Source organism: Capra hircus, chromosome 4, assembly GCF_001704415.2.
Source record: "Capra hircus breed San Clemente chromosome 4, ASM170441v1, whole genome shotgun sequence".
NCBI lineage: Eukaryota > Metazoa > Chordata > Mammalia > Artiodactyla > Bovidae > Capra > Capra hircus.
Genome location: NC_030811.1, coordinates 53,906,743 through 53,925,870, shown reverse-complemented (window position 1 = coordinate 53,925,870; position 19,128 = coordinate 53,906,743). Strand labels below are relative to the sequence as shown.

The 19,128-nt window shown below is 38.8% G+C and overlaps 1 protein-coding gene across 1 annotated transcript in view; it reads right to left on the bottom strand.

The window, feature by feature from the left end:
- Positions 1-18,785, bottom strand: part of PLEKHA8 (pleckstrin homology domain containing A8) — a 69,385-nt gene extending 50,600 nt beyond the window's left edge. Inside the window, exon 1 of the mRNA XM_005679257.3 lies at positions 18,355-18,785. Within this exon, the coding sequence (XP_005679314.1) occupies positions 18,355-18,394 (40 nt within the window). The 5' untranslated portion in view covers positions 18,395-18,785. The remainder of the gene's footprint in view (positions 1-18,354) is intronic.

Below are 19,128 nucleotides of genomic sequence, written 5' to 3'. Positions count from 1 at the left end.
AACTTTCCCACCAGCTGTGTAAGCTACAGATTAAATCCACATGACCAACTAGGCAGACTCTGTCTGTGGAATATATAAAAGATCACTGCGAGCTCCCACAAAAGAAAACGCGCTAGTTCTGATAGCTGTGGACATCGGAGGCAAGAACACATAGGAGCAGGACCAGATTAGAATCTGAGATGCCCCTACAGCATGTCCAGAGATCAGCACAGTGTTGGAGGGCATCCTAGGGAGGTGAGGTGGACTCTGACTCCCAGTGAGGGAAAGGACTCTGACAGCAGTGACTTAAGAAAAATATTTATTATTCTTATGTTTTGACTTGCTCTGTAGATTCTTTTGGATTTTTTTTTCTTGTTTTCCTTCCCCCACCCCCACCCCGCCCCATTGTAGTTGTTGATTTCACTGGCACTATGAAATCTAATTAAGCTTTTCAGCTTCTCTACCTTGGGCTTTTGTAGTTCTGTGAAGTTTTCCTTTCTTGCTTTAATTTTTAAAACCTATTATTACATTTTAGACATTTATTCCTTTGCTTGGTTTTCCTACTGTTCTCTCCCCCTTGCAGTTAATCTTTAATGTATACAATCTTCTTTAACCCTACTTAACTTTGTATATCTATTGTTTCCTTCTTTTCTTTCTTTCCTTTCCTCTCAACATATTTGTTAGTTTTATTTTCATTGCTTTATTCCCCAATTGGCTCCTTGCTCTAGCTTTCTTTTCCAGTTTGTGCTTTAGTTAGTTTTGTTCTGGTAGATATAATTTTTTATTTCCTTTGTTCGCCAGTCAATCTATTCTACTTTATTTTTGTTGGACTATTTTGATTTTGTTTATGGGTGTATATGTATGTGTATATTCAGTCACACTTTTTATTGTCGTTATAAACCACTGCCTCTATGTTGGGCTTTTGCAGTTCTATGGAGTTCTCCTTTCCCTTTTTTTCTTTCTTCTTCTGCTTTTTTTCTTTTCTATAATTGTCATTTTTAATTTTTTAAACCTATTATATTTTTTCTACATTTACTCCTTTGTCTTTCCTACTGTTCTTTTCCCCTTGCAGTTAATCTTTAATGTATATAAATCTTCATCTACCACTATTTAACTTCACGTACCTATTCTTTCCCTTCTTTCTTTCCTTTCCTCTCAACATATGTTAGTTTTATTTTCATTGCTTTATTCCCCAATTGGCACCTTGCTTTAGTTGTGTTTTACAGATTGTGCTTAAGTTAGTTTTGTTCTGGTAGATATAATTTTTGGATTCCTTTGTTTGCCAGGTCGGTCTATTGTACTTTATTTTTGTTGAACTGTTTTGATTTTGTTAATGGGTGTATATATATATGCGTATATTCAGTCACACTTTTTATTGTTGCTCTAAGCCTCTGCCTCTACATTGGGCTTTTGCAGTTCTGTGGAATTTTCCTTTTTTTTCCCTTTTTTCTTTCTTCTTCCATTTTTTTTCTTTTTTATAATTTAATTTTTAATTTTTTTGAAAAACCTATTATATTTTTTCTACATTTACTCCTTTGTTTGCCTTTCCTACTGTTCTTTTCCTCTTGCAGTTAATCTTTAATGTATATAAATCTTCTTCATCTACCTCTATTTAACTTTGCATATCCTTTCTTTCTTTCCTTTCCTCTCAACATATTTGTTAGTTTTATTTTCATTGCTTGACCAACCTGGCACCTTGCTTTAGTTTTGTTTTCCAGTCTGTGCTTTAGTTAGTTTTGTTCTTAAATAGTAAATATAATTTTTTATTTACTTTGTTCACTGGGTCAATCTACTATACTTTTTTTTTTTTGGACTGTTTTCACTTTGCTCATGGGTGTATATGTATATGTGTACATTCCGTTGTTTTAATTATTATTTGCCTGATTTTGTAATGGCCATTTGTCTGGGGTTCATCTTTGGTTTCTCGTTTTTGGATATTTGTTTTAATCTCCCTTAATGCCATAACAAACCACTTGTGGAATCTTCATTGCTGACCAGAGATCAAGCCCTGAGCCTTTGGAGCAGGAGCACTGACTCTAAGACCAAGACTACCAGAGAACTAACCCTAGGGAGAATCAAATAGTGAGAACTTAACACAAAGGAAACCACTTGAATACAAGACCCTGCATCACCCAACCACCAGTAGCACCCTGTGCAGAACGCCTCATCCATACAATAAACAAAACCAAAATACAAACCCAATCATCAGCAAACAGGATTATCACCTCACTCAGCCTTGCACATCAGAGGAAAAACAAACAAAAACTCAGCACAAATCTCACCCTATAAGAAGTTCACATAAACCACTGACCAACCTTAGGAGGGCAGAAACCAAAAGGAAGAAAGAATTCAACCTTGAAGCCTGGGAAAAGGAGACCTCAAACACAATTAATTTAAAAAAAAAATAATGAAAAGGCAGAGAAATGCTACACAAATGAAGGAACAAACTAGAAGCAGAGAAGTCCAAATAAATGAAGAGGAAATAGGCAAACTACCTGTAAAAGAATTCAGAATAATGATAGTAAAGATCATCAAAAACCTTGAAAACAAAATGGAGAAAATGCAAGAATCAATTAACAAAAACCTAGAAGAATTAAAGAATAAACATACAGAGACAAACAACACAATTACTGAAATTAAAAATATTCTAGAAGGAATCAATAGCAGAATATCTGAAGCAGAAGAACAAATCAGTGAACTGGAAGATAAAATGGTGGAAATAACTTCTGAAGAGCAGAATAAAGTAAAAGGAATGAAAAGAACTGAAGACAGTCTCAGAGACCTCTGGGACAATATCAAACACACCAACATTAGAATTATAGGGGTCCCAGAAGAAGGAGAGAAAAAGAAAGGGTATGAGAAAAATTTTGAAGAAATAATAGTTGAAAATTTCCCCAACATGGAAAAGGAAATAGTCAATCAAGTCCAAGAGGCACAAAGAGTCCCATACAGGATAAACCCAAGGAGAAACACTGCAAGACACATACTAATCAAACTAACAAAAACTAAACACAAAGAAAGAATATTAAAAGCAGCAAGGGAGAAGCAACAAGTAACATACAAGGGAAACCCCATATGCTTAACAGCTGATCTTTCAGCAGAAACTCTGCAGGCCAGAAGGGAATGCCAGGATGTATTTAAATTACTGAAAGGGAAAAATCTATAACCAAGATTACAGTACCCAGCGAGGATCTCATTCAAAGTTGATGGAGAAATAAAGTTTTTCAGACAAGCAAAAGTTAACAGCATCATGTACCACCAAACCAGTTTTACAACAAATGTTAAAGGGACTTATATAGCCAAGAAATACAAGAGAAGGAAAAAGATCTACAAAATCATCCCCAATTAAGAAAATGGCAATAGGAACATATATATCAATAATTACTTTGAATATAAATGGATTAAATGTTCCAACCAAAAGATACAGACTGGCTGAATGGATACAAAAACAAGACCCATATATATGCTGTCTACAAGAAACTCATTTCAGATCTCAAGACACATATAGACTGAAAGTGAGAGGATAGAAAAGTATATTCCATGCAAATGGGAAGCAAAAGAAAGCTGGAGTAGCAATCCTCATATCAGACAAAATAGACCTTAAAATAAAGAAGATTACAAGAGATAAGGAAGGACACTACATAATGATCAAGGGATCAACCAAGAGGAAACAAAACAATTGTAAATATCTATGCACCCAATATAGGAGCACCTCAATAAACACTAACAGACATAAAAGGAGAAATTGACAGTAACACAGTAATAGTAGGAGACTTTAACACCCCACTCACACCAACGGAAAGATCATCAAATCAGAAAATTAATAAGGAAACACAAGTCTTAAATGATACATTAGATGAGATGGATCTCAGTGATACCTTCAGGACATTCCATCCAAATGCAAAAGAATACACCTTCTTCTCAAGTGCACATGAAACATTCTCCAGGATAGACCACATCTTGGGTCCCAAATCAAGCCTCACTAAATTTAAGAAAATTGAAATTGTATCAAGCATCTTCTCTGACCACAACACTAAGAGACTAGATATCAATTACAAGAAAAAAACTGTAAGAAACACAAACACATGGAGATTTAACAATACATTTCTAAATAACCAACAGGATACTGAAGAAATCAAAAAGGAAATCAAAAAATTTCTAGAAGCAAATGACAATGAAAACACGACAACTCAAAACCTATGGGATGCAGCAAAAGCAGTTCTAAGAGGGAAGTTTATAGCAATACAACCCTACCACAAGAAAGAAGAAAAACACTGAATAGACAACCTAACTTTACACCTAAAACAACTGGAAAAAGAAGAACAAAAAAACCCCAAAATTAGTAGAAGGAAATAAGTCACAGAGATCTCAGCAGAAATAAATGAAAAAGAAATGAAAGAAACAATTGTAAAGATTAAAAAAACTAAAAGCTGGTTCTTCAAGAAGATAAATAAAACTGACAAGTCTTTAGCCAGACTCATCAAGGAAAAAAGAAAAGAAATGAAAGAAACAATAGTAAAGATTAAAAAAACTAAAAGCGGGTTCTTCAAGAAGATAAATAAAACTGACAAGTCTTTAGCCAGACTCATCAAGGAAAAAAGAGAGAAGACTCAAATCAGCAAAATTAGAAATGAAAAAGGAGAGGTTACAACAGACAATGCAGAAATACAAAGAATTATAAGAGACTATTATGAACAACTATATGGCAATAAAATGGGTAACCTGGAAGAAATGGACAGATTCTTAGAAAAGTTCAATCTTCCAAGACTGAACCAGGAAGAAATAGAAATCATGAACAACCCAATTACAAGCACTGAAATTGAAGCTGTGATCAAACATCTCCCCAAAAACAAAAGCTCAGGACCAGATGGCTTCACAGGAGAATTCTATCAAACATTCAGAGAAGAGCTAATGCCTATCCTTCTAAAACTCTTTCAAAAAATTGCAGAGGAAGGAACATTTCCAAACTCATTCTATAAGGCCACCATCACCCTGATATCAAAACCAGACAAAGACAACACAAAAAATGAAAACTACAGGCCAATATCACTGATGAATATAAATGCAAAATCCTCAACAAAATTTTAGCAACAGAATCCAGCAACACATAAAAAACTCATATATCATGATCAAGACGGGTGTATTCCAGGAATGCAAGGATTCAACATATGCAAAATCAATGTGATATACCATATTAACAAATTGAAAGATAAAAACCATATGATAATCTCAATAGATGCAGAAAAAGCCTTTTACAAAATTCAACACCCACTTATGATTAAAACTCTTCATAAAATGGACATAGAATTAACCTACCTTCACACAGTAAAGTCCATACATGGTAAGGCTACAGCAAACATTATTCTCAATGGTGAAAAACTGAAAGCATTCCCCCAGGAACAAAAGATCAGGAACAATACAAGTGTGCCCACTTTCACCACTGGAAGTCCTAGCTACAGCAATCAGAGAAGAAAAAGAAATAAAAGGAATCCAAATTGGAAAAGAAGTAAAGCTTTCACTGTTTGCAGATGACATGATACTGTACATAGAAAACTCTAAAGATAGTATCAGAAAATTACTAGAACTAATCAGTGAATTTAGCAAAGTTGCAGGATACAAAATCAATCCACAGAAATCACTTGCATTCTGATATACCAACAATGAAAAATCAGAAAGAGAAATTAAGGAATCAATCCCATTCACCACTGAAACAAAAAGAATTAAATACCTAGGAATAAACTTACTTAAGGAGACCAAAGAACTGTACACAGAAAATTATAAGACACTAATGAAAGAAATCAAAGATGACATAAACAGATGGAGAGATATCCTATGTTCCTGGGATGAAAGAATCAATATTATGAAAATGACTATACTACCAAACACAATCTACAGATTCAATGCAATCCCTATCAAATTACCAATGATATTTTTCACAGAACTAGAACAAAAAATTTCACAATTCATATGGAAACACAAAAGACCCCGAATAGCCAAAGCAGCCCTGAGAAAGAAAAATGGAGCTGGAGGAATCAACCTTCCTGACTTCAGATTATACCACAAAGTTACAGTCATCAAGACAGTATGGTACTGGCACAAAAACAGAAATATAGACCAATGAAACAAGATAGAAAGCCCAAAAATAAACCCATGCACCTGTGGGTACCTTATCTTTGACAAAGGAGGCAAGAGTATACACAATGGGGCAAAGACAGCCTCTTCAATAAATCATGCTGGGAAAACTGGACAGCTACATGTAAAAGAATGAAATTGGAACACTTCCTAACACCACACACAAAGATAAACTCAAAATGGATTAAAGACCTAAATGTAAGACCAGAAACTATAAAACTCTTAGAGGAAAAAAACAGGCAGAACACTCAATGACATAAATCAAAGCAAGATCCTCTATGATCCACCTCCTAGAGTAATGGAAATAAAAACAAAAGTAAACAAGTGGGACCTGATTAAATTTAAAAGCTTTTTCACAGGAAAGGAAACTATAAGCAAGGTAAAAAGACAACCCTCAGAATGGGAGAAAATAACAGCAAATGAAACAACTGACAAAGGATTAATTTCCAAAATACAGAAGCAGCTCATACAACTCAATGCCATAAAAACAAACAACCCAATCAAAAAGTGGGAAAAAGACTTAAACAGACATTTCTCCAGAGAAGACATACAGATGGCTAACAAATACATGAAAAGATGCTCAACATCGCTCATTATTAGAGAAATGCAAATCCAAACTACAAAGAGATATCACCTCACACTGGTCAGAATGGCCATCATCAAAAAGTCTACAAACAATAAATGCTGGAGAGGGTGTGGAGAAAAGGGAACATTCTTGCACTGTTGGTTGGAATGTCAATTGATACAGCCACTGTGGAAGATGATATGGAGATTCATTAAAAACTAGGAATAAAACCACCACACGACCCAGCAATCCCACTCCTAAGCATGTACCCCGAGGAAACCAAAATTGAAAGACACATGTATCCCATTGTTCATTACAGCACTATTTACAATAGCTAGAACATGGAAGCAACCTAGATGTCCATCGACAGATGAATGGATAAAGAAGTTGTGGTACATACACACAATGGAATATTACTCAGCCATAAAAAGGAATGCATTTGAGTCAATTCTGATGAGGTGAATGAACCTAGAACCTATTACATAGAGTGAAGTGAGTCAAAAAGAGAAAGCTAAATATTGTATTGTAACTCATATTTACAGAGTCTAGAAAAATGGTACTGAAGAATTTATTTACAGGGCAGCAATGAAGAAACAGACATAGAGAACAGGCTTATGGACATGGGGAGAGGGGAGGAGAGGGTGAGATGTACAGAAAAAGTAACATGGAAACTTGTATTACCATATGTAAAATAGATAGCGGATGGAAATTTTCTATATGGCTCAGGAAACTCAAACGGGTTCTGTATCAATTTAGAGGGGTGGGTTGGGGTGGGAGATGGGAGGGAGGTTCAAAAGAGAGGGGATATATGTATACCTATGGCTGATTCATGTTGAGGTTTGACAGAAAACAAGAAAATTCTGTAAAGCAATTATCCTTCAATAAAAAAAAAATTTTTTTTTAAATAACGTGCCCATTAAGCAATGACATGATCTCATTCCCAGGTGCTTCCTGGCTTCAGAGCTGTTGGAATGTGAAAAATGTCTAAAAATTGAAAAAATGTGGTAAAGACTAGGTTTATCTTACAGGAATTTTAAAACTGTTAAATAGCGCAAACACACACACACACACACACACACAGCACAGCTACAGTGTATTTTAAAAGTAGCTTGTAAATGATAACAGTAACTGTAACAATACCTTCTCTGTAACAGGTTCTGTATTTATCTAGGAAAAGTTGTAACAATAGAAGGGATTCAATTATTTTATTCTGTAGTTCGTAACTAGAAAAACTATGACCAAGAAAAACTTTTCTTTAAAGCATCAAGTTTCTAGAATTTCAGACAGCATGTTAAGAGACCACAGAAGTCTCATTCCCATTATCTAAGACTTAATGGCAGAGCAGTGGAGAAACCAGGCTTCCCTGCGTGGCTCAGTAGTGAAGAATCTGACTGCCAACGTACAGACGTGGGTTCAATCCCTGGGTCAGGAAGATTCCCTGGAGAAGGAAATGACAACCCACTCCAGTATTCTTGCCTGGGAAATCCTGACTCTGGAACTAAATAACAAATAGAGAGCCCAGAGTAGTGTAGAGAACACACTCTTTCAAGATGTCCTGTCTTGGGAAGCCCGTATATACCTTAGGAATGATGGATGAACTGCATGAGAAAAGAGGCATGGATGATGAAGAGGCCATTAATCCACTTCCTGCTTTAAATTAATCTGCTGTTACCTTGGTTTACAGTGATGATTAATTTTATATATCAGTTTGACTGGCCTACTGATGTCCAGATTGCTGGTAAAACATTATTTGTGGTTGTGTCTATGAAGAGGTCTCTGGGAGACATTAGCATTTGGATCAGTGGACTGAAGTGACTTGGCAGCAGCAGCAGCCTGAGTGAAGACTGCCCTCACCAATGCAGGTGGACAGCATCCAGTCTAATGAGGGCCTGAATAGTACAGAAAGGAGAGGAAGGCTAAGTCTGCTCTCTACCTGAGATGTGACCACCACCCTCGATTCTCAGGCCTGTGAACTCTGACTGAATTGAGCTACCAGCCTTCCTAGTTCTCCAGCTTGCAGAGAGCAGACTTAGGACTTTACAGTCTCCATAACTGCATGAGCCAATTTCTATCATAAAACTCCTCATATGGAAATACACAGTTCTGTTTCTCTGGAAAACCCTGATTAATACACTTGAAAATAATAAAATATTCAAGGTAGCAAAAGAGCGGTTAAAAACTATGGGTCTGTACCAGTCCCTGATTCACTCAATTACCATTAGACTATCTTCCCGTGGAACCCCACTCCCTTTTTTTGCCATCCCCTACTGGAGATGGAATGGTGTGTCAGCCAAACCCTCTGCTAGGAAGATTAGCTGAGAAACTTCAATAAGTAGGAAAAGTTTCAGAACCTACAAGCTACTGCTGCCAGGGATGGGGTATTTAAATGCCAATTTCACACATTTTGTATTATCTTGGATTATTTCACTGTAGAAGGTAAAGTGGACATTTAGTTTTGGCAACCAGGCATCCACCTCCTACATTTCTATTACTGAAGACCCCCTTCTCCACACTCTATCCATGTAGTTTCAATGGGGCTGACAAGCCCCAAGGTGGGCATGTGATTCAGGCTTAACTAGAGCTTCACATCCTCTTTCCTCAGAGCTATGTTCCAAGACAGGCAAGTGGCCCAACCAGAAACAATTCTGGGACTTTTGCTGGGACTGGGGAAAGGTGGAAGGAAATGGAGACTCTCTCTTTTCTCTTTGGTCTCAGGTGTTTGCCTGGGGCCACCACTGGCAGTCACTGTGCCATCACATGGACATAAACACATTTACAGGTACAAGGAAAGGGGGTGAAGGGACAGGAGGGAGTCAGGAAAAGGAAGCAAAGCTAGATGACAGTTTTTGAACACCTCAGTCAGACTGTGTCATACCTACAGATAAGATACCTTCTGGACTTTCCAGTTACATGGAATAATAGAAGTCCACTTCTTTCTTCAAACCTGAGCTGGATTTTTTTGCAAATAAAATATTTCTAAAAAGGTATCACATGATTACCTCAGTAAATGTAGGAAACATACTTGACAGAATCTAACACTCTTTCATAAAAATTCTTTTAAAAAAACTAGGTATAATGGGAACGTCTTCAACCTGATAAAGACATCTACAAAGACCCAAGGCTAACATTATGTTAGTCTCTCAGTCTTGTCCGACTCTGTGATCCCATGGACTGCAGCCCACGAGGCTCCTCTGTTCATGGGGTTCTTCAGGCAAGAATACTGGAGTAGGTTGCCATTCCCTTCTTCAGGGGATCTTCCCAACCCAGGGATTGAACCCAGGTCTCCCGCATTACAGGCAGATTCTTTACCATCTGAGCCACTAAAGATCAGATGCTTTTCCCATGAAACCAGGAATAAAACAAAGATACTTACTCTCACCACTTCTAAGCAACACTGTATTGGAGGTTCTAGCCAGGGCAATTAGAGTACAGAATTATACAAAAAGCATTCAGACTGGAAAGGAAGAAACAAATATACCTCTGTTCTCAGACATGCTAATGTATATATATATATATATATATATATATATATATATATATATATATATATATTTTTTTTTAAAAAGGAATCCCTTTTAAAACTATTACAATGAGTTTGGCAAAGTTGCAAGATTTAAGACCAACATACATATATCAAGTGTATTTCTATAAAATTACAATGAACAATCTTAAAATAAAATTAGGAAAATAATTTCACTTACAATAGTATCAAAAAGAATAAAACAAGAATAAACTTGACAAAAGAAGTGTAAAACTAATACTCTGAAAACTACAAAACATTATTCAAAGAAACTAAAAATTTGAAGATCATTATTGCAAAACTGTTAGCAGCTTGGTTTTTTCCCCACATAGTGCAAATGTCTTTTTATGTTTAATCGACAGTAATCATTTGCACAATTCATTTTTCAGTTCAAGTAACAATGGATGGTATATATATTTTTTTAATGAGAACAATTTTTCTTTAAAAACATGCACTTATATTTGGATATAACAGGGCATAGCTCAAGTTAATTCTGCACTATAACTATATATTTCTTTTTTATTTCATAACAGCCATCATTTTTAAATCAAAAATTTTAGAGATCTCATTTCTTTAAAATACAAATCAAACAAATGATTACTTGTGAGTCAAACATACATCTGACTAAAACACATTGTAGTTTCCCTTATTTTTTACTCAGCAGTCTTGTGACGAGTAGTTCATCCAAACACATCACTCAAAAAAATTTTAAAAAAATTAAAAACTGCACTCCATTAAAAACTTAAAATTTTTAGTATTTTAAAATTTATGCATAGTGAAATTTCTTCTTTGGTTAACAGTTCTGTGTTTCGATAAACACATAGTCCTCTAACAACTCAAGATACAGAAAAATTCCATCATTCTCCTCTTAAAATTCTTTTGTGCTACTCGTTTTTTATCCAAGCCCTTCCCCCAATCCTTTATCCCTGGCCAACCACTGTTATGTTTTCAATTTAAATTGAAAATATCCTCTAACTTTCTTGGAGTCTTCTTTGACCCACAGGTTATTTTGATGTATTACTGTTTAATTTCCTAATGTTTGGGGAGTTCCTGCATCTTTCTGTTATTGATTTCTTGTTTACTTTCGGTAAAGACACATAACATTATTTTAAATTGGGCAAGGTTTCTACTATATCTTAGAGACTCCCTACAACACCAATTTGAAACTCTCAGACTTGGTTCGGTTTAATAATCTAATCTTCTACTAACACCCCAGTATATCCTCCTGCTCCCAGAAAAGAACCCTCCTTCTTAGTCCTGCTGGTTTCTCCACTGAGGGTCTCTTCTGTTCTCTCACACGTACTCCTGTCCAAGCCAATCTCACCAACCCTTTGGTCCCTCCTTTTCTGTGAAGCTTTCCCTGAGGGTGATTGGTAGCATCCAACTACACCAAGGGACCAGTTATATGCAATGTGGTCCCTCTAAGCCTCGTCAAGCCACAGCCTCAGAATAACAACATAAAAGCTTAAAGGTCAAAATCACAAATTTAGCTGGAAGGGCATTTTCACCACCCTTCGGTCCCTTCTTTTCTGTGAAATTTTCCCTGAAAATGATCAGTAACATATAACTATCCCAAGGGACCCGCTACATGCAATGTGGTCCCTCCCTCTAAGGCCTGTCAAGACACAGCCTCAGAATAACCATATAAAAGCTTAAAGGTCAAAATCACAAATTAAGCTGAAGGGCATTTTCACAGTTGAGAAAGATTTCCACTAGACCATGATCTTCTTGGGGCTTCCCTGGTGGTTCAGATGGTAAAGAATTCACCTACAATGCGTAAGACCTGGGTTCGATTTCTGGATTGGAAAGATCCCCTGGAGGAGGGCAAAACATATATGAACAAGTATTACCATTTACATGGGGGGATAAGCAAAATTGAGCTTTTTTGCTCAATTCTAAATAAGACGAAAGGGTAACAGCAGTGGTAAGGACTAAACACTGAGAGTGCAGTCTGAGAACAATGACCCCCAGGCTTCTTCCATCCATAAACCACTTCAATCACATAATACTCCATGGATCACTCTTAGTATATCCAATCAAACATATCCAAATCAAGAGGAAGACAGATATTGCTTCTGGTAGAGTGCTAATGAGGCAACAGTTTCACATCTCTTATGTTCCTTAACAAATTATTAATTAATTTTTGCTGGGAGCAAAAGTACAAAGACAAGTGGTACACAGAACTGTGTGATCTGCAATAATCATCATCCACAAGGATGACTGTCATAGGACTGCAAAGTCAACTCCAAAATTCCGGTGGTTTATTTGAATCTTTTCCTTTATAATTTATACCCCTCCAACTTCCAAAAGAACGATTTAAGGAATTCAGGATACATATTCTCTCAGAAACCATGAGAAACCACAATTTTCATACAGGCAATACAAACTGATTTTTTCCTAGCATTATTAATCAAAACTACTATCCAATTAACCTACCCTTAAGTGAACTATGTACTAGGCAGGTTCATATATGCTATCCATTTCATCTTTATAACAAACCTTGTATAGCTATTATTCTTGCTGTCACAAAGCTAAAACTCATGGAGATTAAGAAGAGCTAGAACTATTAAAAAAAAAAAAAAACTTCTAGAAAAAAAAAAAGGACCTAGGGTTAGGCAAAGTGTTAAGATTTGACACTAAAAGCACAGGCAATAAACAAAAAAATTGATAAATATCAAAATTTTAAAAATGTTATGCTGCAAATGATACCATACAGAAGTGAAAGACAATCTACAGAACAGGAAAATACATTTGCAAATAATATATGTAATAAAGAACTTGTATCTAGAATAAAGAACCCTAACAATTCCGTAATGAAAAATAAATAATCCAATTAAGAATTGGGCAAAGGATATGAACAGACATTTCTCCAAAGAAGATATACAAATGGCTAAATAAGCACATGAGATGATGAGCAACATTATTAGTCACTGGGGAAATATAAATCAAACCACACGGATCTATCACTTCACACTCGCTAGGATGGATATAATGAGACAGACATTAGCAAGTATTGGTGAGGATGTGAAGAAATAAGAACCTTCTTTCATTACTAACAAGAGTATAAAACAGAGAAGTCACTTTGGAAAAGTTTAGCAGTTCTCCAAACTGTTAAAGTGTTACCACATGATCCAACAATTCTGCTTCTTTGATTAATGTTCAAGAGAAATGAAAACATCCACACAAAAATCTGATACAAATGTTCACAGCACCATTACTCATATTAACCAAAAAAAATGAGCAGTCCAAATGTTCATCAATGGATGAGTAGATAATCAAAATGATATTTCCATATAGTAGAATATTATTTCTTAATAAAAAGGAATAAAGTACTGATGCATGCCACAGCAATGATGAACCTAGCAAAAACACATTATACTAGGTAAAGGAAGACCACATAATGTATGATTCCACTTACTGCATTTATATGAAATGCCTGGAACTGACAAATTTATACAGACAGGCAAATGTATACAACCTTGGTGGTTGCCAAGGGCAAGAGGGGGTGGGGTGGCAACGGTCACTAGGGGGTACTTCTCTTCAGGATAGGGCGAATATTTTAAAATTGATTGTGCTGATGGTTGTACTCTGTGAATACATAAAAAACACTGATGAGTATACTTTACATGGGTAAAATTCATGATAGATTAATTAATTATTTTCTTGGTAAAGATATTTAGAAATAATTACAACAGAAAAGGTTGACTAGTGGTTGTGAGCCCATGCTCTGGATCACTCACATTCCAGATGACTTCTTAGTGCTGTCTACCCAGCACAAACATACCTGGACAAGCGTCACCTTCTACCTGGGGGGATAAGCAAGACTGTAGCACCGTCTCAGACAATCATCTGCTGAGCATGATGCAAGATGCAAGCTTCTGTTATTTGTGGAATGCAGTACTGCAATGCGCTCGTGCCCTAACGCACTGGAGGGGCCCAAGAAGCCTGCAGCTGGCCAGAGCTCATGACAGCAGCCCTCCTGTGCGCTGAGTGGGCAGGAAAGCGGACTAGAACTGAAAGCAGAAAGCTCGGAGCACAGTCCTGAACATTTCTTAGTGACAAAACACATGCCCAACACTAGGCATAGTCCTCCTTGCTCCCAGACTCGCCCCCCTACCTCCCATTCCCAAATAAAGTCTGCTATTCCAGGCCAACATACTTTAAATATAGGTACATTATGAATCAGCTAGAATTATATAATGACCAAGCAGGAAGGACCTTTGCAAGTATTATGTAATGAGCAGAGCACTGACACTGGAGGCACTTACTAACTCTGTAACCTTGGGCCAGTTCCGTCCCCCATCCTTCGGTGCCTCAATGTCTTCACCTGGAAATAATAAAAGTCAACTGCTTCCTAAAATTGCTGCAAAGATTAAGTAACTTAATCTGTGCAAAATGTTTAGAATAGTGTCTGGAACATCAGAAGTGTTTAAGTCTTTTTACTATTGTTACAATTATTAGTGGGTAAATCTCATCACTTTTATGGAGGAAGATATTAAAGCTCAGAATGATAAAGTGACTTTGCACCTGGCAGCGACAGAGCTGGCACCAGACTTCAGGTTTCTTTGACTCCTCAACTAGCGTTCTACTATGGAGCATTAACGAATAACCAAGTAGGTGTAATACCCCTCGACTAACGTTTAGGGCTTGAAAGATACAAATAACAAACTCACAGTGGCCTAACATTATGTCTCATACAACAGAGATGTTTGTGAAATGTTTAATCCATTCCCTTTCCATTTCTGGTTTAATCCTCTAATATGTGAAGATAGGGCTGGACACTAAATCCCAGAATACCCAATGTTCTGCTGCTCAAAACTGGGTAGCTCAAGAATGTTAGAGAAAATACACAGACACTCCTTTTCTTTTCCTTTTCTCTGATGGAGCACAGGGTACTTGAGCGTGCCTAATATATTAGGTAAAAGAGACTTTTCTCTTTCTGTATTTTAGCAGTACACTCATGCAAGCAATTAAGATACAGCTATTCTCAGGTCTTGATGGATGTTTACAACTTTCAGTAATTGAAACCTAAACAGTTTAATTCAAGAGGCAAGAGAAGCTCACGAAATAACTACAGTATTTGGGAAAATACAACAAATGTAGCCAAAGTAAGCTTTTAAACAATCTCATCATTTCTTTCTTACTTACACATGCATACTCGCACATCTGTGTGCACACACACACACACGTGCATGAACAATCACTCTGCAGTGCTTAAACCAGCCTATGAGGCCGTGCAATTTCAGGCCTGCCCCCCATCTCTGCAGTCTTGTTGGAGCCTCTTCTCAACTCTCCAGACTTTTGGGTCTTCTTTCCTTAAACTCACCAATCTTTATCCAGCTTTACGGCCTTCACACTGATATTCTCCGTACCTAAAAAGTTTTTCCTTACAGCCTCCAACTGCACCTCTGCCTTGGCCTCACCACCTACCCAACTTTTATTTAACCTTCAGGCTCTGCTTAGGTATTTTCCTAAAGGAAGCCTTCCCCAATGACCCGGACTTGCCTCTCCCTTCCTCCCCTCTCAAATCACACACACTTGAGCACCTGCTTCTAACCACTTAGCCAATGAATGCCTGTCTCCCCCACCAGACTGTAAGTTTAAGAAAGGCAGGAACATTGTCTTAACACTGCTTGCCCTGTGCCCAGAACAGGGCCCAGCACACAGCAGCTGGTGAATGAAATTAACAACATCCTCCAAGGATTCAAAGGATTGGCTGATAAACTGATTTGCTAAGTCTCCACTCAGATGTGGACATAAGGTATCCCGTATCAAGCTGTGCACATGACAGAAATACACAAATGGGTTAAGTACTCTCTTTGGAGAAAACTCAAAATGAACAAAAACTTAGATATTACATGTATTTTTAAATTACTATGTGCAAAACCATAAGAAAAAAAAATGTTACTTTAAAAAAACAGCTTCAGAAGAAAATTAATGGTGTCTTCATTAGCGCTTGTCATTAACACTCACACTATGCTCTTTTGGGGAGACTAACTTGCACAGGCGAAGGAAAGAAACTAGGATGCATTTGCTTCACCTAGGTTGTTACCATTCCTTTCCAGAGTAAATGTATCTCCTAAGGAAAGAGACTGCACTGGACAGTAATTTTAAATATACCTAGGGAAGGCTTCCCAGGTAGCGCAGTGGTAAAGAATTCGCCTGCCAATTCAGGAGACATGAGTGAGAGACTCGGTTTTGATCCTGGGACCAGGAAGATCCTCTGGAGTAGGAAACGGCAACCCACTCCAGTATTCTTCCCTGAAAAATTCCATTGACAGAGGAGCCTGGGAGGCTACAGTCTATGGGGTTGCAAAGACACAACTGAGCGCGCACACACGCACGCATGCACGCAAATATACACCCAGGAAAAGTCCCCTGTGGTGTGATGGGCTTTTATGCACAGTGTGTCCACAATGAGGTGGCTTGTGAGACAGGGGAACAAGCAGCATAATGTAAAGCCAGCCACTGGCAATGGCTCCAATGTTTCTTTTCTTTAGGGCTTTCACCATGATGGCATCACTCACAAAATTAACTTCTCTCACTTGGGGCAGAAAAAAGTAGACTTTTTCCAACAGAACAGATGGTACGGGCACCACATGATGAAGATTCCAAAGATCCTTCCAGAGAAATTTAGCTTTTTTGAAGGATACATAAAGAAAATCAGGGGGAAAAGGGCATTTCATGAGCAGGAAGTAGGTACAGTAACAACAGACTAAACTTGGTAAAAGAGGTAAACTTGGAGGAGAAGAGTAAAGGAGAGGGGAAAAAAGAGGGCAAAGGGAGACGGGGAAAAAAAAAAAAAAAGAGCACTGAGGATGAAAGAAATAAGTTAAAAGGCATGTGTGATGGAAAAGGGTGAAAGAACCAAGACCAGTGACTAAATTTCACTCAGGGGCATAAGATCCTACATCTCAGAGCTTAGAGATACCTCTGAGGCAAATCACTTGATCAAACATCCTCCCTAACATTCAGCCAAACCCAGTCATGAGGTATCTACATCTAATACATCAAATGAAGGTCCCTGAAGCAAAGAGCAAGTCTTCTAAAACACTTCTCCTTACTCAGTTTCTACTAATGATCACAAGAAAAATAAACAGAATTAACTTGTAATCACTATGCATAGGGAAGAGATTCTGGGTGCCACCAACAGGCGCACTTTCAGCTGTGCTTTATAACCTCATCAAAGTCACTACTGCCAACTGATCCTCCCAGACACAAACGTCCTTAAAACACCCCAGAAAATCATACTACGACCCAAAAAAAAAAAAAAAATCCTAGGCTCCACAGGACGGGAAAATACACCTCCACCACTTAAGAATCACTGGGAATATTTCTCATTTCAAATACATTGCTGTTAAAACTGTAAGAGCCTGCCTACCTCATTTTCCATAATAAAAAGTTTAATTTCAAAAAAGTGCCTAGCACAGTTTTCAGCGCACAGAAGGCTTTTATTTATATACTCATTTATGAAAAGGCTCCTTCTGAATCATATTCACAGCTGAAAAATAGTTATGATCTTCTCAAGATATGAAGTACTTCCACAAATTGGAAAGGGTACTATTTTTAAGCCGTTCTGTTCAGCATGGCAAGAAAAGAGTTGCTAATATTTGCATCCTATTTTACGGTCATTTCCGAGTCTGTAAAACAAAAAGAAATGTTCGGTAAGAAAACCAAAAATGTGCATACTTTGGAGCTGAGACTCAGATACCCTGGTCTGCACTCAGGTAACTCTGCAAGTGACAAAAGGAACGTGCTCGTACTGGGGACTTTGAAAAAGAACCTTTGACCTCTGCTCGCATTCACATGAAACCTTCCCAAGACCAGCTCCTTCGCCAGAATTCGAGACTCCCAGAGGACCCCACAGTCGGAATTAGCATTTCCCTCCCCCTGACACCGAGGTCATTGTGCCTTTCAAGTCACCCCAAATCTCAGGATTCGGAAGTGAGGAGAGCTGCCGCTCCCACCCAGCCCCCATAGGGGGCTGTGTCTGTACCGCAGGGGAGACAGAGAACTACTGTGGAGAAACATTCCCAGTCCACGCAGGCCTCTCAGATCTCAGGAGAGATCGTGACCCCGACACCCAAGAGGCGAGTCCCGACGCCGCCCTCCCTCGGCTCAGACAAAGGACCGGAACCCTGGCACGCCCCCTACTCACCGCTCAGATAGTTGGTCCACTTATACAGCACCCCCTCCATGGCGCCCGCGGCCACCTCGCCCTCGCCTGCCAGCCCCGTCACTGCTCCAGGCTCCAGGAGGCGAGGATCACCGGCAGCAGGGCCATCGCCCGGCGCCGCCGAGCCGGTCTCTCCCGGCGCCCAGGCCCAGTGCGGGGACGCCCCGCCGGCCTCACATCCTGGGCCCGGGGGCGGGGTCACTGCGGCGGCCTCCGCACGTGAGAACGCGGCCGGCCGGTGGTCCCAGGCGCCGCAGGCGGCGCGCTGTCCTCAAGGAGGCCGAGGTACTGGGTGGGTCCGAGGGGCGACTGAAGTCACCAAAGTGTCGCGAGTGAAGTAGCCGGTCGCTCGCCGCGCCACGGCGCACTACCTGAGTGCTCGACCCACCGGGCTCAGGGCCCGCTCGCGCATGCCCAGTGCACCGCCTGCACGCCGGTTCCCAAAATCCACCCCGGAGTTTAGCTGAGATTCCGGCGTGGCTGACCTAGTGATAGAGGCCCGCAGGGAAAATGAGTCCTGGGAGGCCGGCTTGCGACTAGAGGGAGGGTGAGAAGGGAGTAGGGAGGCCTCTGGGACAAAGGGGAACACAGACTTGACTCTATGGTACCATAGATGGGTTCCACTTCCCGATGTTTGGGAGCCACCGTGGCCCCTTAGGGTGCCCGCTGGATTCTAGTCTTCAGAGTCTCTTATTTCAAGGCTAATTGATCCTACACACTTCCAAGCTATTGAGGGGGTATCCAACCATAGGGCGT